The sequence below is a fragment of the Rhinolophus sinicus genome, chromosome 2, assembly GCF_057876585.1.
Source record: "Rhinolophus sinicus isolate RSI-liver-muscle chromosome 2, RSI-T2T, whole genome shotgun sequence".
NCBI lineage: Eukaryota > Metazoa > Chordata > Mammalia > Chiroptera > Rhinolophidae > Rhinolophus > Rhinolophus sinicus.
The window spans coordinates 44,782,022-44,807,605 of record NC_142502.1 but is presented as its reverse complement, the minus strand read 5'-3'; the positions used below and the strand labels follow the sequence as shown (position 1 = coordinate 44,807,605).

Below are 25,584 nucleotides of genomic sequence, written 5' to 3'. Positions count from 1 at the left end.
CTTTATTCCTAGACTCTGCCTCTCCTCCACTTTGTCACCTGCTTCTATCTTTTGAGAGTCAACCTTATTTCCTCTCCCTTCATCTTTACATAGCTAATGAATCACAAGTGCTGTTGATTTCGCTATTCGTAGCTCTCTAATCTGTTTCTTGGGCTACGCTGCTCCTTCTGAGTTTAGATCATTGTCATTTGTCAGTTGTAGCTAAGCCTTCCAACTGCCTCCCTAGCAATCGCCCCCATGAAGAGTCCACTCTCCAAACTGTTCGCAGATTGAAATTTCTTTTTTTTTTTTTTAAAGAAATGTACCCTTTCTTTTTTTTTTAAATTTGCCTTTTTTTTTCTTTTTTTTCTTTTTTTTTAAAGATTTTTATTGGGGAAGGTGAACAGGACTTTATTGGGGAACAGTGTGCACTTCCAGGACTTTTTTTCCAAGTCAAGTTGTTGTTCTTTCAATTTCAGTTGTGGAGGGTGCTGTTCAGCTTCAAGTTGTTGTTCTTTCAGTCTTAGTTGTGGAGGGCACAGCTCAGCTCCAGGTCCAGTTGCAGTTGCTAGTTGCAGGGGATGCAGCCCACCATCCCTTGCAGGAGTCGAGGAATTGAACTGGCAACCTTGTGGTTGAGAGCCCGTGCTCCAACCAACTGAGCCGTCTGGGAGGCAGCTCAGCTCAAGGTGCTGTGTTCAACCTTAGTTGCAGGGGGCGGAGCCCACCATCCCTTGTGGGACTCGAGGAGTTGAACTGGCAGCCTTGTGGTTGAGAGCCCACTGGCCCATGTGGGAATCAAACCGGCAGCCTTCGGAGTTAGGAGCATGGAGCTCTAACCGCCTGAGCCACCGGGCCGGCCCAAAATTTCTAAAATACCATCTGATCATGTACTTCCCAGGCTAAAACCCAATGATGACTCTTTACCATCTAAAGGTTAAAGTCTGTATTTCTGAGAATGACAGAGAAGGCTATGCTGTGATTCTGGCTACACCCTGTAGACAGCCTCTTACAGGCGTTAATTTCGTACATGCGGTATCCTCTACATCGAATGTTCCTGCCTCGTCTTTCCCCTGTCCTTGCCTGATTAAGGACTGTTCGTCCTTCAAGACAGTTTGGGTGTGACCTGGAGGAAAGAGTGACAGCTCCTTCCCTCCCACGTCTGAGGTGGGTACCGCTCGTGAGGGGTCGGTCCCATAGTACCCAGTTCCCACCTTGGTCAGTCAGCACCCTGTACACTGTTCTGTTCTTGTAAGTCTGCCTCTCCTTTTCTAAAATTTTATTTTTATTTATTAGTTTCAAGTTGTTTGTCTCTCTTGATTCTGAGCTTCTTGGGATGAGCAACTTGAGATCCCCAGTGCCCAGAAGAGTCTATGATTCAATACGTACTTATTGCATGAATATATATATATATATATGTATATGTATATATATGTATATATGTATGTGTGTGTGTGTGTATATATATATATATATGAAGAGAAGACTGAAAGCAGCAAAATCAAATTTAATGGAGAAAAAATATGGCATCTTACACACAGAGTCCAGGAAATTAAATGGACAAATATAAATGGGAAGAGGACATACAGCTTTATTCATGCAATAAGTACGTATTGAATCATAGACTCTTCTGGGCACTGGGGATCTCAAGTTGCTCATCCCAAGAAGCTCAGAATCAAGAGAGACAAACAACTTGAAACTAATAAATAAAAATAAAATTTTAGAAAAGGAGAGGCAGACTTACAAGAACAGAACAGTGTACAGGGTGCTGACTGACCAAGGTGGGAACTGGGTACTATGGGACCGACCCCTCACGAGCGGTACCCACCTCAGACGTGGGAGGGAAGGAGCTGTCACTCTTTCCTCCAGGTCACACCCAAACTGTCTTGAAGGACGAACAGTCCTTAATCAGGCAAGGACAGGGGAAAGACGAGGCAGGAACATTCGATGTAGAGGATACCGCATGTACGAAATTAACGCCTGTAAGAGGCTGTCTACAGGGTGTAGCCAGAATCACAGCATAGCCTTCTCTGTCATTCTCAGAAATACAGACTTTAACCTTTAGATGGTAAAGAGTCATCATTGGGTTTTAGCGTGGGAAGTATATGATCAGATGGTATTTTAGAAATTTCAATCTGCCAACAGTTTGGAGAGTGGACTCTTCATGGGGGCGATTGCTAGGGAGGCAGTTGGAAGGCTTAGCTACAACTGACAAATGACAATGATCTAAACTCAGAAGTAGCAGCGTAACCCAAGAAACAGATTAGAGAGCTACGAATAGCGAAATCAACAGCACTTGTGATTCATTAGCTATGTAAAGATGAAGGGAGAGGAAATATATATATATATATATATATATATATATATATATATATATATATATATATATATATATATATATGTCTATGTCTATGTCTATGTCTATGTCTATGTCTATGTATATATATATATGACTTTTTTTAAACTTTTATTTATTTAAGTGTGTTTTTCCAAGACCCATCAGCTCCAAGTCAAGTAGTTGTTCCAATATAGCTGTGGAGGGCGCAGCTCACTGGCCCATGTGGGAATCAAACTAGCAATCTGTTGTTAAGAGCTCACACTCTAACCAACTGAGCTAACCAGCTGCCCCTCTTTATATGGTTTTTGAGTCCTGATTTTGCCAACTGGCATATCAACCGTCTTTTCTAGATATATATATTTTTGTCACCCAGTAGGATGACAGTTCCATGAGGGCAGGGATTCCTGTCTGCTTTGTTCCCTGCTGTCTCCTCAGCACTTAGAACAGTAATGGCACATACATTATAGGCATTCAACAAATATTTGTTGAATGCAAAAATGTGTCACATACACATTTGATAAACGGAACTTATGTTTTCTTCCAGGTCTTGGTCCTTACCTTCGTTAGCTATAGTCTAGTCAACATTTTTATTAGAGTTAACTTTTAAAAAATTCCTTCATTGTTACATTGGACTTAGTTCTGTGAATCTTAGGGCAGAACAAGGCTATACTGAGAAATTCAAGGAAAACCTAATGAATCAGGGCTCTTTCATTGTGGGAGAAGTAAAGTAGTACAGAAATGGTTAATACCATGCTGTAAGTAGTTTTGGTTTTATGTGCAGGAACTCCTTTCTGGCTTCTCAGAAAGCATGTTGCCAGAGTAGGGGAGGCACATTTACTGAGGTCACAGGAGGTGGATTTGGATCCCGCCCTCTTTGAGGAAGATAGAAGGTCTGATATTATGTATCCAGCAGTAATTTCTCTTCCAAGGATAGAATGTTTCCATTCATTCATTTACTTGATACTTTTTGAGTTTTTACTATGATATGAAGATAGAAGGGGAGAAAGCAGATATAAAATATGGTGGTGACATTTTAGAAATTTAGACGTGTGTGTGTGTGTGTGTGTGTGTGTGTGTCTAAAGACAACACACAGGATGAAGAACCTTGGGTCAGTGACAATAGGTGGCATCAACAAAAAGTACTAGAGAAGTTCAGAGGAAGGGGAAAACTCTGAGGGCCAGTATGGTAGAACATTTTTAGAAGAGCTTGGTTCTGACATGCTCCATAGAAAAGGCATTTTAAGAGCTTGACTGGGTCCTTATCATCCTGTTGAAAGGGTTACTGACTTGTCCTCCTAGCTTTAAAAGGTTCCCCAGCTCAGGTGCACGGACAAGAAGTTATAAAGGCAGTATGGTGTTTACAAGGGGTGAAGGAATGGACAGAGCAGAGCTTTGGACCACAAAGTACAGAGTATAAATCCAAAGGCTTCCACTTTAATAACTGGGTACCGTCTGGCAAATTACTTAGTAGCTGCGCTTTGGCTACTTCAGACACTACAACGTAGGGATATTGTCTGTCTCCTGGGGTTGCTGTGAAGATTGAATGAAGTGGTTTATATAAAGTGCCCACATATTGTCTGCCACATGGTAGGTGCTCAATAAATGTTAGTTTTCCTTTCTCCTTACAAAGACAAGATGCTTGCTCTGAGTAAAATGGATTCTATCAGGGAGTTTCTCTAAGTGTCTCTTTTTTTGTTTATCAAATGTATTGGGGTGACATTGGTTAGTAGAATTATAAGTTTCAAGTGTACAGTTCTGTAATACATCATCTACATGTTGCATTGTGCGCTCACCACCCAAAGTCAATTCTCCTCTCGTCACCATATATTTGATCCTCTTTATCCACTTCTAAGTGTCTCCTGATGAAAGCTGAGGCTGTGACATCAAGAGCCAGCTGTGAAAGCAGTTCTACCAGGGGGCAGTGAGATCTGGCCCAGGTGCACAGGTTCCAGGTCGGGCCTCGTCCAAGGGTAACGTGGAGCGTGTACTGCACCGTTTCCCCGTCTTCTTTAAATATCATTGCTTTCAACAGGGCTTTCAGTAAGAGCTGCCCAGGCGCTTAGGACCTGTACTGTGGGTGTTTTATTGTTGAATTACACTGCATTCACCTCCTTTCAAGATCAAACTAGCGGACTATCAGGGTGTCATCCTCATGGAAACTGAGAAGCCTAATCAGGACTCACATTTAGCCACACAACACGCTGCCTTATTGACATGGGCTGGAGGATTTTATCTTCTACTTTGAACAGTTGTAAGGTTAGAAAATGTTGGGGCGGCTGGTTAGCTCAGTTGGTTGGAGCACGGTGCTCTTAACAACAAGGTTGCCGGTTTGATCCCCGCATGGGCCTCTGTGAGCTGCACCCTCCACAACTACCGTGTTTCCCTGAAAGGAAGACCTAGTCGGGCCATCAGCTCTAATGCGTCTTTTGGAGCCAAAATAAATATAAGACCCGGTCTTATATTATACCCAGTATTATATTATGTTATGTTATATTATACCAGGTATTATATTATATTGCATTATATTAATATTATTTATATTATAAGACCCGGTCTTATATTAAAATAAGACCGGGTCTTATATTAATTTTTGCTCCAAAAGACGCATTAAAGCTGATGGTCCGGCAAGGTCTTATTTTCGGGGAAAAACAGTAGATTGAAACAACTACTTGACTTGGAGCTGATGGGTCCTGGAAAAACACACTTAAATAAATAAAAGTTTAAAAGAAAAAAGAAAGAAAGAAAATATTCATTATTCTTAGTGTGAGCTTTAATAAATAAGTGAGAAGCTTTGCATTACAGGCCAGAACTGTGAATCTAAGTTAGGAGTCAAAAAAAAAATCCCCCAAACTCAAGACCAAACGTATACTACTTTGAATACCTGAGAGCTGTAAATGAAAGGTGAACCCTGGCAGTTGATATGGGTACAATGTATTGGGATTGTTTTTAACCTCAGACGGTATGTTATTGTTCATGTTTTAGGTGTAGTATAGGATACATAATTCCAGAAATCTCTGTAGTCGTTAGAGCCACGTTCCTTCAGCTCAGTGCCTCCCAAGTGAGGTGAGTGGTGACAGGTGAGCATCAGCGCTGGCCCATCAGCACTCCTGAGGCTCAAGTCTGAGCGAGTCATTGCCTCCGGCCATGAGCAAACTTGTCCATTTCACGTCAGTGGGCTGTTCCAGAGTTATTCTTCTCTATGTGTGCTGTGACCTGGAAAGTATTGGAGAGTGAAGCTTTAATTCACTTTGTATCTGGGTGATCTTAGCATTGCTTTGAAGTTCTTTATAGGTCTTGATATTATGAACAAAGCAGAAAAATATGGTTATTTGGAGACGTGACTGCCTCTCAAAGCATAAGTTCATTTCTCCTTTAACTTGTGTAATTTTCTGAGGCATAGAGTAGGAGAGTCTCAGAGTTTTTACTATAGGAATGGAAGGTTACAGACGAGCAAGGGAGAAGGCTAGAATGACCTGTGATAATGGATTAGAATTGAAGACATCAGTGTGAATTCATGTTTAGTGTAATATGGATATGGAGGCTTACATGTAGAAAATATTGATAGATATGTGTATATACATGGCTTCATGTGCGTGTATGTATTGCCTAGCTCTGTCAGCTAAGAGGGACAAACTGTCACAGTCAAGAGGAACCTAAGGGGACATGATGACTAAATGTAATGTGGTGTCCTGGATGGGATTCTAGAACAGAAAAAAGAGCATTAGGTAAAAACTAATAAAATCTGAATCAAGTATGGACTTCAGTATAGATTGAATAATGTATCAGTATAGGTTCATTAGTTGTGACCAATGTACGGCACTGACATAAGATGCCAGTACGTTAGGGGAAGCTGGATTGGAGCACGTGGGTACCACTCTCGGCATTGTCACAGTTTTTCTGTAAATCTAACACTATTCTAAAACAAAGCCGAGGGGTCTCAAGTTTTGATCTGATTGTTGAGATAAGACTTGGGTGTTTTTATCTGAGAGTGAGGTTTCTGAGAACTGTAGATACCAGTTAGCCAGGCAGCCAGTCTCCCTGAAACCACGGAATGGAACCTCACACTCCCTGTAGTGTAAGGCGGCCCTCTGCCGTGTGGAGGGTCAGCACTGTGATCCTACCTGCCAGCTCCTGGGAACGTGTAGCCAGAACAGCTGCCTTTCTCCTCGGTAAGCATCATGAAGTCCTATCAATAATATAACACACGCATGTTCTGTGTGCCCACTACTCGGTACCACTCGGATTCTAAGATTTTCTCCTTTTCAAAAGGTGTAAAACATTATAAACTCAGTTGTCGTCCTGCTGTACCTTTCTCCGTTTCTAATCTTCATGCCTTCCCAGAGGTAATAACTATCCGGAATGGCTTTTATCATTCCCATCATGTTTTCTCCTTTTCCTACATATCCCACTGTATGTAATGCCAGCGTTTCTTTATTTCTTCTAGTGCCGGTAGGCATTTGTGGTATTTCCAGTTTTCTACCGTTACAAACAGTGCTTCAGTGAACATTCTTATTTATGTCTCCTTGTGTGAGGTTTCTCTGGAGCACATACTTGGAAGTGGAAGTGCTAGAATGTGGGTTATGCACAGCTTTGGCTTTTCTAGATGTTACCAAATTGCTGTTTACAATGATTATTTCCATTTATGTGGGTATGTGGGTATGCATAAGAGTACCCATTTCCCCATAGTTTTACTAAAAGTTGATATGGTCAGATTTCTTAATTTTTGGCAAATTATGATTTATTCTTTTCAATTTGCATTTTTCTGACTTCTAATGAGCATCTTTGTAAATGTCAATTGGCCGTTGTTTTTGTTTTTTTTTTTTAGTTAAAGTGTATTGGGGTGACAATTGTTAGTAAAGTTACATAGATTTCAGGTGTACAATTCTGTAATACATCATCTATAAATCCCATTGTGTGTTCACCACCCAGAGTCAGTTCTCCTTCCATCACCATATATTTGTTCCCCTTTACCCTCACCTACCACCCCCACCTCCCTGACCCTCTGGTAACCACTGAACTATTGTCTGTGTCTATGAGTTTTTGTTTCTTCATTTGTTTGTCTCATTCTTTTGTTGTTTGTGGTTCATATACCACATATCAGTGAAATAATATGGTTCTCTGCTTTTTCTGTCTGACTTATTTCGCTTAGCATTATAATCTCCAGATCCACCCATGTTGGGGTTTTCTCTTTGTATATTTTCTCTCAACTCTTTTGCCCATTTTTCTGTTGGGTTGTCTTCCCCCCCCCCAATCTGCCATCTTGGAACTCTTGGGTTGTCTTTTTCTGATTGATTCTTAGGCTATCTTTATAAATGCTAGATGCTAATTTACTAGTTATATGCACTGCTATAATGGTCTTCCATTCTGTGGCTCATCTCTTTTTGCTTTGATTCTAGGGTCTTCTATTGCATAGAAGTTATACATTTTAATGAGGTCACATCTCATCCATATTTTCCTTCATGGTTTGTGCTTATGTCTTGAAAAACCTTTCTATCATGAGGTCAGGATATTCTCCTTTATTTTAAAATCCTGACTTTTTTTCGTATTTAGCTTTGTAATCTGTAATCTAGAATAAAGTTTTCTTCATCTATTGAATTTTTTTTATTTCAGTGACTATTTTTTCATAACCAGGCTTTCTGATGAATACTCTTTTTAATGTATTTGCCCTTGTTCTATTTTTGCTTGTTTCATAATTTTTTAAATAAAAATTGTTCTTTATTTCTTTGAAAGTTCTAAACATACTGATTTTAGAGTGGTGGTCAGACTGCTCTATAGAATTAATTTCTTCTGGAGTGACTATTTGCTAATTGGTGATTTTGTTGCTTGTCTTTCTTAGCATTGGATTGGCTTCAGCTTTTTGGAATTTGACTTTACAGGATCATTCTGAATGGGAGGCATATTGCTTTGTTTGTTTGATTCTCTCCTTCCTCATCCTCCCTATCTAAAGGTTTGCACTTTCTTCCACGTGACTCCTTGAATTATCCATTTAGAACCAGGTCTTTTAAGTTCTGTGCTCGTAGTAACACTGAAAACCTCAGACCCAGCCAGAGGGCCTGGTCATGAGGCTGAATCTGTATCTCCCTCCTCCCCTCGAGGCTGGTAGCATTCTAAATCTTTAATCTGTGTAGAAATCATTGCGTTCCCTCCAACTCACACTCCTCCAGCCTCCTGTCACAAGGTGTGGAGCTGTTCCAGCTCTGGCCTCAGTGAATGGGTTCATCTCCTTTTCTGGCCCACAGGCAGCACTTTTAGTCCTCTTTACAATCGCCAGTGCCTGCTTCCGGCCCTGGACCCTAGAAGGTAGGCCCAGCCTAGCCCATCCCTTTTTGCAGCTACTCTTAGCTGATGACCGGGTCTTTGTTTTTTTTTTTTTGTTTTTTTTTTCAAATACTTGAACTGTATTGTTACTTTGTATTTGGAACAGCGGATGATGCATGGAAGTGTGAATTCACTGTCATCTTGAGGTCTGGATTTTGTCTTAATTTAGCTGGATTGTGAGCTTCTCCAGGGAGGTATGGCTTTGTATCAACATCAAGTGTGGTGCCTGGCTGTTAATAAAGGACTCTCGGGCATGTCTTCTTATCCCTGTTTGCACCTGGAATGTTTAGTTTGAATCCCACTAAAGTTGCATAACCTTGGCAAGTTGCTTGACATCTCTAATGTTTTATCCGCCATCTTTAAAATGAAGATCGTGTACCTCACAGCGTTGCTTGACGATCTAAGACAGTTCTGTGTGGGTCCTTCCCGTGGGTTAGGAGGCATTGCAGACATGTTCTCTCTTCCATTTGTCCCCATCCCACCCTCCTCAGTGATGAACAATTTCGCTGGCAGAGCAGTTTTCTGCAATCGTTGGACATAGAGTTCTCTAATATGTCAATTAGGTTAAGATGGTTGATAGTGTCATCCAGACTTGTAAATTTTACTGATTTTTTTTGGTCTTCTGGTTCTATTAATTACTGAGAGAGATGTGCTGAAATATACAACTATGATTGTGGATTTGTCTAGTTCTCCCATTAGTTCTGTCAGTTTTGTTTGGTGTATTTGTTTTTTTAATGACATCTATTTTTGTTGTTGAAACCTTCCATATAGGTTCATTTTTTTTTAACCGGCATTATTGAGGTATAATTGGCATGTAATAAACTATATGTTTCAGGCATGTAATTTGATGAGTTTTGTCATATGTATACACATCAATGAAACGACTACTATAATTAACAAAATGAACATATCCATCACCTTCAAAAGTTTCTTTGTGCCCCTTGGTAATCCCTTTTTCCAGCTCAACCAACACTCCCCCCCACCCCCCAGGTAAACACTGATATGCTTTCTGTCACTATAGATTAATTTGTATTTTTTAAAATTTTATATAAATGGAATCATACTTTATATACTCCTTTGTGGTCTGGCTTCTTTCACTGAGCGTGATTTTTTTTTGTTTTTTGGTTTTTATCCTTGTTGTATCTTGTTGTATTTATCAATAATTCACTGCTGTTTATTGCTGGGTAGTATTCCATGGTATGAATACACAAAAATTTGTTTATGCAGTCACTTATTTATGGATGTTTGGATTCTTTCCAGTTTTTGACTTTAGCAATAAAGCAGCTATAAATGACTGTATAAGAGATTTTGTATGAAGAACATACTCTTGTTTTTCTTAGGTAAATACCTAGGAGTGGAAATACCTAGGCTGAGTCATATGGTAAAGGTATGGTAGGAATCTTTAAAAAAATTCCTGAAGTGTTTTCCAATGTGGTTGTACAATTTTATTTTATTTTATTATTATTTTTAAAAGTTTTATGGGGGAGCAGTGTGTTTTTCCAGGACCCATCAACTCCATGTCAAGTCGTTGTTTTCAATCTAGTTGTGGGGGCCACAGCTCAGCTCCAGGTCAAGTTGTTGTTGTTTTTTTTCAATCTAGTTGTGGAGGGTGCAGCTCACTGGCCCATTGTTGTGCAATTCTATATTCCCAGGGGCAGTGTATGACGGATCCCATTTCACTACATCCTTTTACCAGCACTAGGTATGATAAGTACTTTTTTTTAAAAAAAATTTTATTGGGGAATATTGGGGAACAGTGTGTTTTTCCAGGACCCATCAGCTCCAAGTCAAGTCGTTGTTTCACTCTAGTTGTAGAGGGCGCACCTCACTGGCCCATGTGGGAATCGAACCAGCCATGCTGTTGTTCAGAGCTCATGCTCTAACCAACTGAGCCATCTGGCCACCCCATGATAAGTACTTTTCATGTTAGCCATTCTAATAGGTATGGGTGGTTTTTTATTGTTATTTATTTATTTATTTATTTTTAGATTTTTTACTGGGAAAGGGGAACAGGACTTTATTGGGGAACAGTGTGTACTTCCAGGCCTTTTTTCCAAGTCAAGTTGTTGTCCTTTCAATCTTAGTTGTGGAGGGCGCAGCTCAGCTCCAGGTCCAGTTGCTGTTGCTAGTTGCAGGGGGCACAGCCCACCATCCCTTGTGGGAGTCGAACCGGCAACCTTGTGGTTGAGAGGACGCGCTCCAACCAACTGAGTCATCCGGGAGCTCAGCGGCAGCTCAGGTCAAGGTGCCGTGTTCAATTTTAGTTGCAGGGGTCGCTGCCCACCATCCCTTGCAGGAGTCAAGGAATCAAACTGGCAACCTTGTGGTTGAGAGCCCACTGGCCCATGTGAGAATCGAACCAGCCTTCAGAGTTAGGAGCATGGAGCTCTAACCACCTGAACCACCGGACAGGCCCTTATTGTTATTTTAATTCACATTTCCTTTATGACTAATGATGTTGAATATCTTTTCATATGTGTATTTTCCATTTGTATATCTTTTTTGTGAAGTGACTTTTGCCCTTTTTTAAAAAAAAATTGGGTTGCTCGGTTTTTATTGAGTTTCAAGAATTCTTTACATAATCTGGATAAAAGTTCTTTATTAGATATATAATTTGCCAATCTTTCCTCCCAATTTGTGGATTGTCTTTTCATTCTCTTAACAGTGTCTTTCAAAGAGAAGTTGTTAGTTTTGATGAAGTTTAGCTTGCTCCTATGGCAAGAGCTATCCAAGACGTGGCTGTGTTGGAATTTGCCTCCACTTCAGTGTTTGTCAGAGCAAAGGAAAGAGGAGTGTTTCAGCGGCAGGCCTAGTGGAGAAGAGGGGCAGCCTGGAGCTGTTTGACTCCTGCCCAAATAAAGCGTCTAGAAGGGCAATGAGGCTCCAACAGCAAGTCTTTTAAGTGATAGCCTGAAAGCCAGGAGGAGAATGAATTATCCATGTCAGTGGAGCTACAGCTGGAAGGAACTCTGAGGAAACCACAAAAGTGCATCTGAGAAAAAAGAGATTGAAACATCATCAGACAGTCTTTTTGGCAGGACCACTTTAGTCAGAATCTCCTTGCCTTCCTTCTCCCAGCGTACCTCTCTTGTATGCCCACTTTGGAGAGAATGACAGCTAGGGAGGGGAAGAGGAGGTCCTGGAAAAGAGACAAAGCTGATCTTCTCCCTGCTAGGGTTGGGGGAAAAAGCTTTGATTGCCAAGTGAAAGTTGGTTTGTTACCTGACATTACCGTAGGTCTGTTGTTTAACACTGGCTGGAAATCATGTGGGCCTGCTGAGTGGTCGCCCAGTGGCAGGGGAACATCTCTGTCCCCCGCATATATTGTAAGAGGATAGTAGAGACAAAAATAAAGGTGTGTTTGGTTATATCCTGCAGTTTGTGCTTGTTCAGTGCACATAGAAATCTATAAAAGTGTTCATATTTGGTATAGCAGATCAAACTCTAAATGCATAAAGAATTGCTTTTATTCTTCAAAATGCCTTGACTTACTTGTATGATCATTACATGCAATATATTGTAGGTATATGCCCTTGGGTTTCTTAATGTGGTCTCCAATTTAGTGTTGGCATTTTACTTAATTGCAAAAGTACAATTAAGTAAACATCTGTTTTATCCAAAAGTAACATCTATTTTATCCAAAATAGTCTGCCTCGGTTGTTTAGATTGTTTCATAAACATGAGAGATGACTAAAGTCATTTTCGAATGAGATTAAATTATTATAAATTGGTGTTGTCTTTATATGGGATAGCAGACTAAAAAGTTCTTCTCAAGCAGCGCCATACTGAACAGCTCTGCACATGTGGGGCAGAGGCCGTGCTAACCTGCCTGGGCCGTGCGTCTCCACTGCCCACTTCTGAATCCCCCACTAACACCTGACTCAGGATTGCATTGTTAGTATAGTCTCTTCATTGAATTTTGTTTTAAGATCACAGTCTCCCTGCTTTCTGGTAAGGGAAGCAAGGAAATAGAAATATGGCTGATTAAAATATACATAGTTAAAAAAAATAACTCAAAATGTAAGAAGGCAAATAAATAAATGAAATTGTCAGTGTGGTCAAGTTTCTTTTGGACCTCGTTATTAAGTGATCACTGCAGGGGGTCTAGACTTAGTTCCTTTTGCTGAGGAAATAGAGGAACATACTAGCCTTCCAGAGTTTGACGGAGCTCTGTGGAATACCTATTTCATTTTATAAGACAATTTGTTGTTGTTGTTAAAATTCTAAATTATTAAGTGCTTCTGTGCTAGATACTGAGGTTTAGATACATTTTCTCTAATCCTTAGTGATTCTGGAAAGGTATGTGTTTGGCTTGCTTTTGAGATAAGAAAACAGGGGAAGTGACTTGCCCATGAATGTATTATAGTTACAGAGTTGGGGGATTTGGACCCAAATCTGTTTTATAGCCCATGTCCCCTTTGGCTCCATTATTTTATACTTTTTAAGAAGAATGTATAGACTTGATATTCTATGAGTTCACTTATTTCTTTGGCACAAAATTGTGATAATTTGTACTCAGTATTTATCTCTGTCTCTTTTGGCTTTCTTTTGTTTTGGTTTTTACAGAATCAGGACAGAAAATTATGACTTATGATTCTTAATTTTTTTATTGTCAAAGATATGATACTTTCAGAAAAGAAGGTAACGTATGTATGGTTTTATAAATAAAGTGAATACCCAGTAACTATTATCCAGGTCACCAAATAGTCTACCTGTGTATGGCTTGACTCCCTTAGCCAAAGAACTAAGTCCAGACTCTAGGCAAATGTTTAGTTCTTAACCACTGGGTCCAAACGGTTATAATTCTCTTTCCTCCCTGCAATGGTTAACTACTATCCTGATTTCAGCGGTCATAATTTCTTTGCAGTTTGACCAGCTAGGCATGCATTCTTAAATGTATCATTATTTTTTTAAAATGAATTTTTCCCCATAGATTAGAAGTTGCTTAAAACCATAGAAATCAGGGTTGACATTAATAGTGTTTGCATAGAAGAATGTCTGATTTATTTAAGAACAAACTTTTCAAGAACTTGATTAAACACCAATAAATGCTATACTAATTACAATTAGTATTGGCCAATCCCTTGAGCTATAATTCAGTTTTGTTACTAATTTATTCCAACTTCCCCCCATTCATCAGTCTGGGTAATACCCTTTCTGCATTAATATCTTCCTAAATAGGTATTATGTCTTATGGAATAAGTACAAATATAATTTACCATGTCATAATGTCCCCCTTTTTCTCTTTACAGCATGGGTAGGTTCTCTCTCCATGGGGATGATTTTCTTTTGCTGCCCAATAGTCAGCGTCTTCACGGACCTATTTGGTTGTCGGAAAACAGCTGTTGTGGGAGCTGCTGTTGGATTCATTGGACTCATGTCCAGTTCTTTTGTGAGGTAAGGACTTGGTTTCTTTATGTTGTTTTTCAAGAACTGTTAGATGCCTGAAAGTTTTTCTTTCAGAAACGGCTGTTTAGAAGAAAAAAATCTTTGGGAACCCCCTTCTATTTGCAAGATGGGATGCTGCCCGATTCATGAATTGTTCAGTTAAACCAATTAGATCTTTAAGGAAAAAATCTTCCTTTTCATTGCTGACGCTGTAGGCAATCCAACTTCTACACTGTCGTCTGCAGCAGCCGATCAGAGCTTGAGAAATCGAATGCTTTCACCTGCAGAATCTAAGAGGTAGACATCGGTCAGGATATATATGTTCCCCGGAGCCAAGAAAAACGTTTCTCCTTTTGTTTTTTTCTATTCACATAAACATCCTTAAAGAACTCAAGTTATAAGTCAGTTGTCTAAAGCAACGGCATGAATTTAAGGTCAGCTCAGCCTGAGACCCAAAGAGTACATACAATAGTGGCTGAAGCAGTTGTTCGTAGGCTCCATATGAAATATTTTTATTAATGAGATCAAAACTTTACTATTTATTTCAACTCAGGTAGAGAGTTCCTATGTATTTTTTTTAAAGAACATGCTAAAATTTTAAAAGATTGTGGCAAAATAAAATGGTCAAATGCAGCTTAAAAGAAAACTTCATATCAATACACTTGCCCTGTGTCTGTTAAAAGATGGAGTGCACTGACGAGGAACTAACTGCAAAGAGCTGATGGGCACATTTCTGTGTGAAGCTCCAATTCTCCTAGTAATCTCCTTGCATTGTCAGAATAATCCCGTTAGAAAAACACTGGTTTAATGTGTATCTCTGGTTAACAGGAGGCGATTAACAAGAAAACCTCTTAAGCGATTTCCATCCTGTGTCTCTATTTTAGTGGTTTATCTTCATTTCCTGCCTCTTTCCCTTCCCTATCTTCATGCACTAGTTGAAAAGTATTATTGAAGTCATTAGGGAAAAAAACCAAACTTACGCTTCCTGCCCTGATTACTTTTAAATATTTGCGATTTAATCAACAGGATTCTTGGTTTACTCATTTTACCCCCACCCCCTCCCACCTACACGCCTTCCTCCATTCTACAGTGAGCCTTTGTTTCACCTGACTTAGACGTTTTACTTGGATTCTAAACAATTATTTTTATTTCTTGACAGAAAATATATATTCCATCTTTAAAATGTCTTTATGATTTTTTTCTTTTAAAGTTTTTTTTTAAGAAACTAAAAACAATTTTGTTTGAAATGAGATTCTGCTTAGATCATTTACTTTTAGTTCTTTTTTAGCAGTAACATAACGTTGTGCTAGTACCGCCTTGTTAGACACCTGCTTCGGCCTGGAAGCCTCCAGGTACCCATGGTCAGTACCTGTGGCCCCAGCACTTGCTGGATGGATTAACACTCAGGCTTTGGTGGAGAGAGGGTCAAGAGGTAGAAAACCCATGGAACTTACTACCTAGTCTGGTAGACAAAACACATATACAAACCTACTTATTGCAAACAGTGTTTTTCAAACTTTTTTTTACCAGTGAGAAATAAAAATTATGAAATATATTTTACATTGTGATCCAGCTCTCTCTCTCCTCTCCCTTAACGGAAACAAAATGTCTTGAAACCATATTTACCTTACTACTTGTAATGTTTTCATATTTTCTATTCAGTTTCACTATTTAACTCACTGATCAAAAGCTACCAAACATTCAAAGCAATATATAGGAGCAAGGGGGAAAGGTAGTATAAGTTCCAAGTGTTAAACAGTGGACCCACTTTTCCTAAAGCCGAGTTCTGCATCTGTAGGAAAGCCTTCTCTGGCAGCCCCAGGTCACGTCACTGTCCTTGCTGCACACGTGACTGGTATGTTATTGATTTACTTGCTGATTTACACTGCACTTAATTCAGTTGTCAAACTTCCAACAACGTGAACCACCTGTGACTGAGGTGAAACTTCAGAAGCGAAAAATGCTCAGCAGCAATGAAAATGCTGTCACGAAGTCTATGTACTTTAACCTTACCCAGCACTTGGCATTTAAAATGGTATGCAGAAGAACATTTCCAATTTATATCCGCGGCTCCCTGGTTTTCCAAATGACGGCTTTACAGTACTGTAGTGTAACTGTATAGAAATCAATGCTGCTGATGACACTGTGTTGTCAATACTACTTTAAATATACGCTTTGAAGAAGGCAGAGAAATGTATAATAGATTTAGATTTCGCCTTTAAAACTGTTAGATAAAAATGAATTAGTACCTTAAGAAGTAAGCTGCAGTTATCTGGAACACTACTTATGTGGACAAACGGATGCAAATAAATGAAGTATTATTTACAGATTGTCCTATGTCATGTGGGGTCTATGTCTTGTTTCACTAAGCAGATATGAGAATATTTTTGATATTTTTTCCACCGAGTGCCTGGAACACCGTAGCTGCTAAATATGTTTATTGAATAGAGTGGAGATTCAGTAAAAGGTAGTCAGAGTGAGCTAAAGTTAATCTGGGAAAGCCGGGGAATGACTCTTGAGCTTGCCTGAAAGACCGAGCTGTAGCAGGGAAGTAATAGAGGAGGAAGGGCCTGTGAGAGAGGGTTGCAAACATGCATTAATTTTATCAGATTCTGCAGTTCCTGTGATTACCTCAGCATATTGCTAGACGAGTGTGATTGTCCAAAATTTAATTATTAACCAACTTTGTCTGTCTTAGCTTCTAATAAATAATTTGACTTTACTCTCTTGATAAGTAGCCTCTTGAATTGCACATTTCAAAAGAAAAAACTTTCAGTTTTCTTTTACTCCTTACCTTGTTTTAAAGAATGCAATGATATGATCCTTTTATAAGAGATGTGTGATTATATGGTTAAACTATAAAATTCTTAATCCTTTATTATTCTTTTGAGATACACATGGCCATAAAGTGTACAAATGGGGGTCACTGATGAACCTACTTCATTTAGTGGTTATGCAATCAGAAATATGATTTCTTGTTATCTTGCCCAACTCTGAGAACACGGCAGTACAGGGCAAGGGTTGGTCTGCAGCCCTTAAGCTGCCAAAGTGAGACACACCTCTCTTCTGTGTGAATATTCTTGACAGAACCTTGGGGAGAAAATATAAAATGCAGACTTTTCTTTGAGTAGATTGCTTAGTATGTTCCTGGGGAAACTCCATAAAATAATGAGTTTTCTTAGAAAATTATCATTTTTAAAAACCTTTTATTGAGACTAAGTCTTTTGTTTGTTAGTTTAATCACTGTCTCTTTTACTGAGGCCCTTCCTGGCATTGTCCTGTGTGAGCTGTGGGACGCACACAGTTCTCACCCAGTGCTGCGTGGTTCATGAAATCCACGGAAAGACAAGGAGGAACAAAATCACGGATGACCGCAGGGGCCATTTTTCACATAGTTGAGGCATTTTTATTATCCATTCAGATTAAATTATTTTTAATGCTACATTTTTGGTTTATTAAGTTTTTCACCTCTGCTTTTGGTTAAATTTCATTTATAGAAAACAGACTGATTCACTAAAACCCACTTTTATGCCAAGGTTTTATTCTGCCAAGCACATGATAAAAATAATGACATTTCTTTCCCTCTTTTTCACCTTCACACAGTTCCATCGAACCCCTGTATCTCACCTATGGGATCATATTTGCCTGTGGCTGTTCCTTCGCCTACCAGCCTTCACTGGTCATTTTGGGACACTACTTCAAGAAGCGCCTCGGCCTGGTGAATGGCATCGTCACCGCCGGCAGCAGCGTCTTCACAATTCTGCTGCCTTTCCTTTTGAGGGTTCTGACTGACAGCGTGGGCCTCTTCTACACACTGAGGGTCCTCTGCATCTTCATGTTTGTTCTCTTCCTGGCCGGCTTTACTTACCGACCTCTTGCTACCAGGGCCAAAGATAAAGAGAGTGGAACCAAAGGAGGCAACAGATTCTCCCTCTTTTCCAGGAGAAAAATCAGTCCTCCAAAAAAAATTTTCAATTTTGCCATCTTCAAAGTGACAGCTTATGCCGTGTGGGCAGTTGGAATACCACTTGCGCTGTTTGGATACTTTGTGCCTTATGTTCACTTGGTGAGTGTGCTTTCTTTTCTTTGCTGGTAACAGATATTATTATTTCCTACAGGAAAACTTAGAAGAGCAAAATAGAGGAGGTTGAAATTGGCCTTAAACATTATGCTGGTTGCCATTTAGGACTCTTGAAGTTCAAGGCCTCTTAGCACAAGGTCAGCACATCCATCAGATCCTTAAACAGAGGATATGTTTCAGGGTGTGCTTTTGTGTTTTAAAAATCACAAAAGAAAGCAACTTTTAATAAAAGGAACAAATGGCATCAGTACAAGAGACTGGACAGGTTACTGCTGCTTCAAATGACTTATAAATCTTCAGGGACAAAGATGGCACAACGATTTTACCAACATCAGTAAACTCTTTTTCAACCAAAGGGTGCAGAAGTTAGGTAAGTAGTAAAAGTCAGTGGCCTTGACACAAAGAAGCATCGCGTCCACTTATGGGATACTTCGGGGAAAATGGGAATTCTGTTCCGAGATTATTTGGGAAATGTTCACAAGTTCCAAGCGAGGGGAAAGTGTAAGGGTTTCATAGGAAAAGAGGATTTCAAGTGCTCAAGCAATTTATATTGTTTATCTTTGCTTCAAAGGCAAATTTCAGCCTCTTTATACTGAATCAAGAATAAGGAGTGCCTAAAGTATTTGCCCCTGGCAGAATTTGCTCAATAGTGCTTATCATGTTTCTTCCTTTTTAATTATTATTGTGGCTGGAAATGTATGTATAGTTCAACATAGTTGATAAACAAAAATGATGCTAGGATAACTTTTTCTTTTGTATGTGTACTATGTGTGTGAACCTGGACCTTTTCTAGCTTTCAGTCTATTTTTGGCTGTTCGGGCAATTTTTCTTTAGTTAGAAGTTTTGGTGAAAGTTCGTAATGCAATTTAAAGAATTACTGGGCTCAAGCAGTCAGCTAGTAAACTGCATGAACAGTGTGGGTTCCAATGCGCAGTTCAGAGAGGAATTAGGTCAAGAAGAGAGATGGTAGGCATGTCCTGGATCTAAGAATAATCTTGATTTCTCAATTCTCCTTATTCTCTTTTTGCCAGAGGTGTTGAGGAAACATCTGGCATGATCAATGGGGAGATAAGGAGAAGGGCTGGGGTTTAGTTCTCTGATCCACTTGGCATTTTGCAGAGAATGAGGTACTAGGTAAAATTCCCTAGTGTGTGACCCCTGTCACATATGCAGTACGTGGCTACATCTTGAGCTAATAGTCCATTTTCACACTTTGTAGGAAGGCATATTGAAAGCTATTTTTTGTTGGACTATAGGAAGGATCAACTTTACCATCTACCTCTTCCGTAGCTTCGGTAGTTACGATAACGTTTGTTGTGTTCTTCTCAAAAAGAGTAGATTTTTAAAAAAATTATCTCTGGTGGGCTGGGCCGATGGCTCAGGTGGTTGGAAGAGCGCTGGGCTCCTAACGCCAAGGTCACCGGTTGGATTCCCACATGTGCCAGTGAGCTGCGCCCTCTACAGCTAAGATTGTGAACAACAGCTCTCCCTGTAGCTGGGCTGTCATGAGCAGCCGGGGGTTGGGTGAGCTGCCCTGGGCTGCCAGGAGCGGCCGGTGGCCAGCGTGAGTGGCCGCCAGCCGGCGAGAGCTGCCGTGAGCTCCTGTGAGCGACGACTGGCAACCGACTGCAAGGCTCCTAATACCAGCATGGGCCAGGGAGCTGTGTCCTACACAACTAGACTGAGAAACACCGCTTGAACCGGAGTGGTGGGGGTGTGGAAGAAGGGGGGAAATTCCCTTTGGTACTATAAAGTGAACACACCCAGAGAAATCAGTATCTCAGCTTTGCTAATACCAGACATTTACCAGAGGACAAGTAGTAGGTGATTATCTAATTATTGCTGGCAATATATTTATAATTTGTAAATTAGTTTAACATATTTCATTTGACCTTCACAATAAATCTGTGAAGTAGGCAAAATCAGTAATACTAGCCTACGTTTTTACAGACTGGAAAACTGACCCATCATAGACAAAGATGTTAAGTGACTTCCCAAGAATCACGTAACAGCAGAGCAGGGGTTGGTTCCCTTCCACTGTGCTTCCTGGTAGCAAATCTAATAGCCTTACTTTGGGGTATATCGGGCCACTTCCCTGGACATACCATCAGATACGCCCATCTTATGGAGGGAAGGGAGATGAGTATGCCTAAAGAAATTTAATAAATATGTTATGGGTCTTAGCCATGTTCATAGTAGTGCTGAGTGAGGATTATACTGTTGTCACCAGGAGGCTATAAATCAGCTAGTACACTGGACAGTAAGGTCTCTGTTAACTCTGATCACCTGGGCCTTTTTCCTGCTCTCCCTCTTTCTAGGAATGTTTTCTTACAGAAGGTGTTGGTATTTTTCATTTGGGATTTAATCTGTCGAACTGTTATGGCACTGAAAGCCACACTGAAGAGGAAACACCCATTTAAATGCCATGCAGGCTGTTCAAATCTTGTGTTTGATGGGTGCACTGAGTTTGTCACTGGGTTGTAGTTTAGGGCTTGGATTATGGGTACCTAATCCAGGCTTCATGGCCTGGGGCTCCACTTTCCTCTGTAGTGGGGGAAACGGTGTCTCCGATCTTTCCAAAGACGAGGAGATGATGTTCAATTCATATTAAACCCCTTAGTGGGTGTTGGGCAAACGCCATGTAAGGCGTAAGAACCTGCCGTGAAGGGGCAGAAAATCTAGTAATGAAATAAAAATTGTTATGGTTTATAAAGGACTTTTACGTACATTACCTTCTTTAATCTTCCCAGAGGTGCAGTACTTGCGATGTGTCGTCCCCATGTCAGGGACTGAGGCCCTGAGAGACTTGGTACCTGGCCTGGGACCCACGGAGATGGTGCCTGGCAGTGTAGGACTTCTGCACCCCAGGCGGTGTTGCATAGTGGGCAGAGGGAGAGGCTCTGAAGCAAGACAGATCTGGGTTTCAGTCCTGGTTGTGTCCCTCACTCGTCGCACCACCTTGGGTAACCTCTCTGAGCGTTAGTTTCTTCATCGATAAAATAGGGATAAACCCAGTTTTGTAAAGTAGTAAGGCTCAGAGAAAACATATAAAGCATCCATCAAGTTCTGGTAGAAAGGTGTGAGTCTTTTAAGACAATATGATTGCTGACTGAGCAGTTGTGTGTGTCTATGTGGGGGGGGGGCGGGAGGGGTACTATAGCGTCAAAGGAGAAAGATGATATCCATTTGGAAAAGTGGGTAGTAAAAGTGTCACAGGATTGGAATTGGGCCTTCACATGAGATTTAGTGTTAAAACCAGATCCTTAATCAACTAGGGAACTAATTTATCCATGTAGGTCTTTAAAGATTTGAAATGAAGTGCTCTTGTGGTTATGTTAAAAATTCTAAGATCTTTACTTGGTTATCAGACCACACAGAATGATTTGAGAGAATCCGTATGCTTTATGGCAGGCAGTCTTGCTCTCAAAGCAGGGTTAGAGGTGTTATCTTTTAGTAGTTGACTTCTAAAAATGAAGAATCATACTGCCTCTTGGAAGCTGTCAAACGATCCCTTTTAGACCCATTCACTTATATTCTCTACTGTAAGGGTATAGACCTTACAGATCAATTTAGGTGAGACCTAACTTTCTAAGTAACCATTTCTAGTAGCAGCTGCTTCCGTTTTTTTTTAGTTGCCTCTTTTCCCTGAGAGTTTTGTTTTGTTTTCTGGGTTAGGTTTTTATGGCTCCTCCTTATCCAGTTTTTCTTCATTCGCTTCCAAAAGTATAACATTCTCTTAATTTTCCTCCTACTTCTCTCCCTCACTCTTTCTTTGCTGGTTCCTTCTTTTCCACCCTGACCCCTGACTATCAGTGTGTCTCTCCTGTGTCTTGCCCCTGGATCTTCTTATCTACTCATTCCACTGGTGGTTTCACAAAAGTGATTTATTTTCTCACCATCTTAACCTTAAAAATTCTCTGCTTTGATGCCATGATCTTTCTTTCACATTTTGTACTTATAGGACACGTTGATATTCAGTCATTAAACACTTAAAAAATAAGCTTCAACTCAGCAAACCTCAGAATAATTAAATAACACGGATGCCCATCTGTTGATGGAGGAAAGAATTGATGTGTTTTGCTTTGAACCACAGCTTCATATACCTATGTTGAAATTATAACCTGATAAACAGAAGAAATTTGTGTGCCTGTCATTATTATACGTATATGGAAGGAGAGAAAAATAATTCTTGGGGCCCATCCCCGTTAACAAGCACAGCTAAGCAATGGGTGTCTGCCCTACTATGTAGCAATGGAAAACCTTTAAGAGCTGTTGGTGGTGTGTGTAATAAGATGAGGAGGCAGGAGCCGCAGCCGAAGGGGCTTTGGTAGAGCTCCGACTACAGGGCTGTGACAGTGTGATGTCACTTTTCTTAGTGGCACGAAATGCTCCATCCTCAAAGAGGATGATGATTCAGCTTGAATTGCTTCACATCTCTCCACCACTAAGCTTTGAAAACAGCTATTTAGTACCTGTGTTCTTTGACTCTATACCATAACGATAGTTGGGCAGTTTTAGTTTTTAAGCTTTAAACCCACGTAGTTCTTCAAAGACAAGATGACTGACTCATGTGTTGAAATCTGCAGGATAAGTGTTTATTAGCTTGTTTTCAAAAATCTTCATGATAAGATGATAGGATGTAAGTGTATCATGTCAGTTTTATGGCAGATAGTAATTGCCTGTTCTCAAAAGAAACTTTGACCTGGTCGGAGGATCTGATTGGCCTGATGCTATGATTAAAGACAATCATTTGCCTGCTGACAGGGCAATTAAGTGGACATAAAGTCGAGTTGTAATCGGGGAACAACTTAGTTGTATTTTTAAATTAGAAATGAAATTTTGAGGCAGACAAGCCAGTACGTGGGGCATGGAGGGCCTCGAGATATTTTATAGCTTTGATTAACGTCAAATTATCTCATGGGTCAGTGATGGACTATAGCTGTTAGACCTCACTAGCCAGGGCACCTCTGTTGTGGCCAAAGCAGGAATACTGCTTCAAGCCAGGAGCTCAGGGCCCTGAGACGGGCAAATAGGAATAGCACATATGCTTTCATCTTTGTGGCTTCATCAGAGGGAGATTCAGGTAACACTTGTGAAGACGCTATTATGTGTCAAGCATTTTCACAGAATCTTACATAACCATCACAAGGGTGAGTATAGTGAGTATAATAAATAACTACATATTTAGAGCCAAGCTACACTTGTTCAAGGTCACTCACTGAGTTATGCCCAGAGCTGGGATTTGAACTCAGGTCCCTCATTCTAAGTCTCATGTTCTTTCTATGAAAGAGTCTGCTGTTTGTCATCGGCTCACCTCAGTGACAGAATGCTGCCTATTATAAGCCACACTGGACTTAGAGCAAAGTTTTTGTTGCCTTTCAAGTTTCCCTTCTGTTCTCTCAGGGGCCCTCTGGGAAATCTCAAAGTTAGTTCGAGGTCCAAAAAGACTTCTTTTAGAATTTGATTTTGGGAGGTTTGTCAAAAATACCGAAAGATTGGGACACTTGACTAAATAAGTAAGGATCACAGGTTATTATGAGACAATGTTTAATTATTTATTTGACCAAAGAGACGAAAAGATTTTAAAGGCAAATACTGAGAAGATTGTTTTCTTAAGTAATCAAACACTTGATTTAGACAATATAAAACACAGAAAAGTCTTTTGATAAAACACAGAATTTTATCAAAACACTTGATTTAGACAATATAAAACACAGAAAATTCTTTTGATAAAACACAGAATTTTGCTTTCTTGGCAGATTAATCAAAAAGAAAAACCTTTAGCAGATGACAGGAAATTAAGTTTTGGTTTTATGTAAGTACACCATTGATATTAAAGCTTAATTTGAAAAACGCTTATAATAATTCAATTTTCAGCTAGCTTAATTACATAAGGTAAAATTCTCTTTTTCTCTTCACTCTTTGTATACATTTAGTTTGTCCTTCATAACCAGAAATTCTAGTTTAGACAAAAACTGATTCTCATGTCCCTTAACAAAAAGACATCTTCATTTCTCATACCTCCTCGTAACTGAAACATCCTACTTTCCCTGCTGTCTGAAGGCTAGAGCCGTGGCTCTGGGTAGAATCATCTGCCAACTCAACTGGCTCCAGGCAGAGCTAGCTCAGTTGGCTCCAGGTAGAATAGTCTCCTAGCTCAATCTGACCTGCCCTGTAAAGGACTGTTTAGATTGGGAGCTCATCTCACAGAGAGAAGAGTGAACATGAAAGGGACTTACCGACAGCCTGAGCGGAAATAGCGAGAAAGGCGGCGAACTCACAATGGGGTGTGCGGGCTCTGCGCCTGTTTCTCATCGTCTCGCTGCCGTCAGAAGTTCCCTTTGGTTCAGATGCTGTCACCAAACCTGGTAAAGAACAAAATTCAACTGACTAAATTAGAAGGTCAATTTGGCTTTATTAAGTGGTTCGTGAATTGTGCAGCATCCCATCCAGCAACTAGAAGGAGTTGTACAAAATGGAAGGTTTTTATAGGCAGAAAGAGGGTGGGACTAAGAAGTTAAAAGAGTGGATTATTGGGGCGGTCGGTTGGCTCTATGGTTAGAGCCCAGTGCTCATAACACTAAGATTGCCAGTTCGATCCCCACATGGGCCAGTGAGCTGCGCCCTCCACAACTAGATTGAAAATAACGACTTGACTTGGAGCTGATGGGTCCTGGAAAAATACACTGTTCCTCAACATTTCCCAATAAAAGTTTAAATAAATAAATAAATAAATAAATAAATAAATAAATAAATAAATAAATAAATAGGTTATTTCAGGGAAGTCCACTCTCCCTTAGGGGAAGGCAGGGGTAGTGTTCTTATCAGGCAGATTTCCTCACTAGTGTTGATCAGGAGATTTCAGGCTGATTGGTTTAAAATTGGGAGAGGCAGTTAGTTTTGGTTTGGTGACTTGCTTAGCAGAAGTGACTCCATTTTGGCCTGTTGTTTCTTTTTTTTTTTAGCTGGGTGGTAAGAGTACTCGCTAGGAGTTGCAAGACTGGTAACTGGTGTCTGCCAGGGCTTGAGCCTGGGTCTTCTTAAGAGTGTGACTTGTAAATAAAATATTTAAATGGCTGAAGAAAAGGTATAACAATATTTTAGGAGTTGAAAAGGACTGTACAGGTCATTCAGTTCCTTTTTTTTTTTTTTTAGACTGGTAAAGGAACTTAGGCACAGAAAGCTTAGGTTGCTTGCCAAAAGTCACATAGTTATAAAAGTGGCAGAACTGGGTATAAAATCCAAGAATATCCATGGGAAATAAATGGAAGCTTGTCGTAGCCTAAATGTAAATGTGTACATAGTAGAAACAGAATTATGTATTAGAGGAATGAAATTGTTTCCTCACTTAACATAACCCTCATAGGGTTTATTTTCCAATCAGGAGATTGATTGCTCTGTCATTTTGACAAAGTCCAGTTCTTCAAAGTTGCCAGGAGCTGTTGTACTGGCTTTGTTGTCTTTCTTTTTGTGGATATAT

At 40.0% G+C, this 25,584-nt stretch overlaps 1 protein-coding gene and 1 long non-coding RNA gene across 3 annotated transcripts in view; one reads left to right on the top strand and one right to left on the bottom strand.

Annotated features, from left to right (window-relative positions):
• SLC16A10 (solute carrier family 16 member 10) overlaps positions 1-25,584 on the top strand; it is a 102,298-nt gene that overhangs the window by 42,876 nt on the left and 33,838 nt on the right. For both annotated transcript variants that reach the window (XR_012496715.2, XM_019734949.3), the window contains exons 2-3: positions 13,888-14,032; positions 17,627-18,089. Coding sequence is in view for 1 of the 2 variants with exons in the window: in XM_019734949.3 (XP_019590508.3) it covers positions 13,888-14,032; positions 17,627-18,089 (608 nt within the window). In the remaining variant the exon portion in view is untranslated. The remainder of the gene's footprint in view (positions 1-13,887; positions 14,033-17,626; positions 18,090-25,584) is intronic.
• LOC141571695 (uncharacterized) overlaps positions 10,317-25,584 on the bottom strand; it is a 62,223-nt gene continuing 46,955 nt past the window's right edge. The window contains exons 2-4 of the long non-coding RNA XR_012496716.2: positions 24,344-24,469; positions 13,855-14,313; positions 10,317-11,627 (exon numbers count right to left, since the gene is read on the bottom strand). This is a non-coding gene — a long non-coding RNA (uncharacterized LOC141571695). The remainder of the gene's footprint in view (positions 11,628-13,854; positions 14,314-24,343; positions 24,470-25,584) is intronic.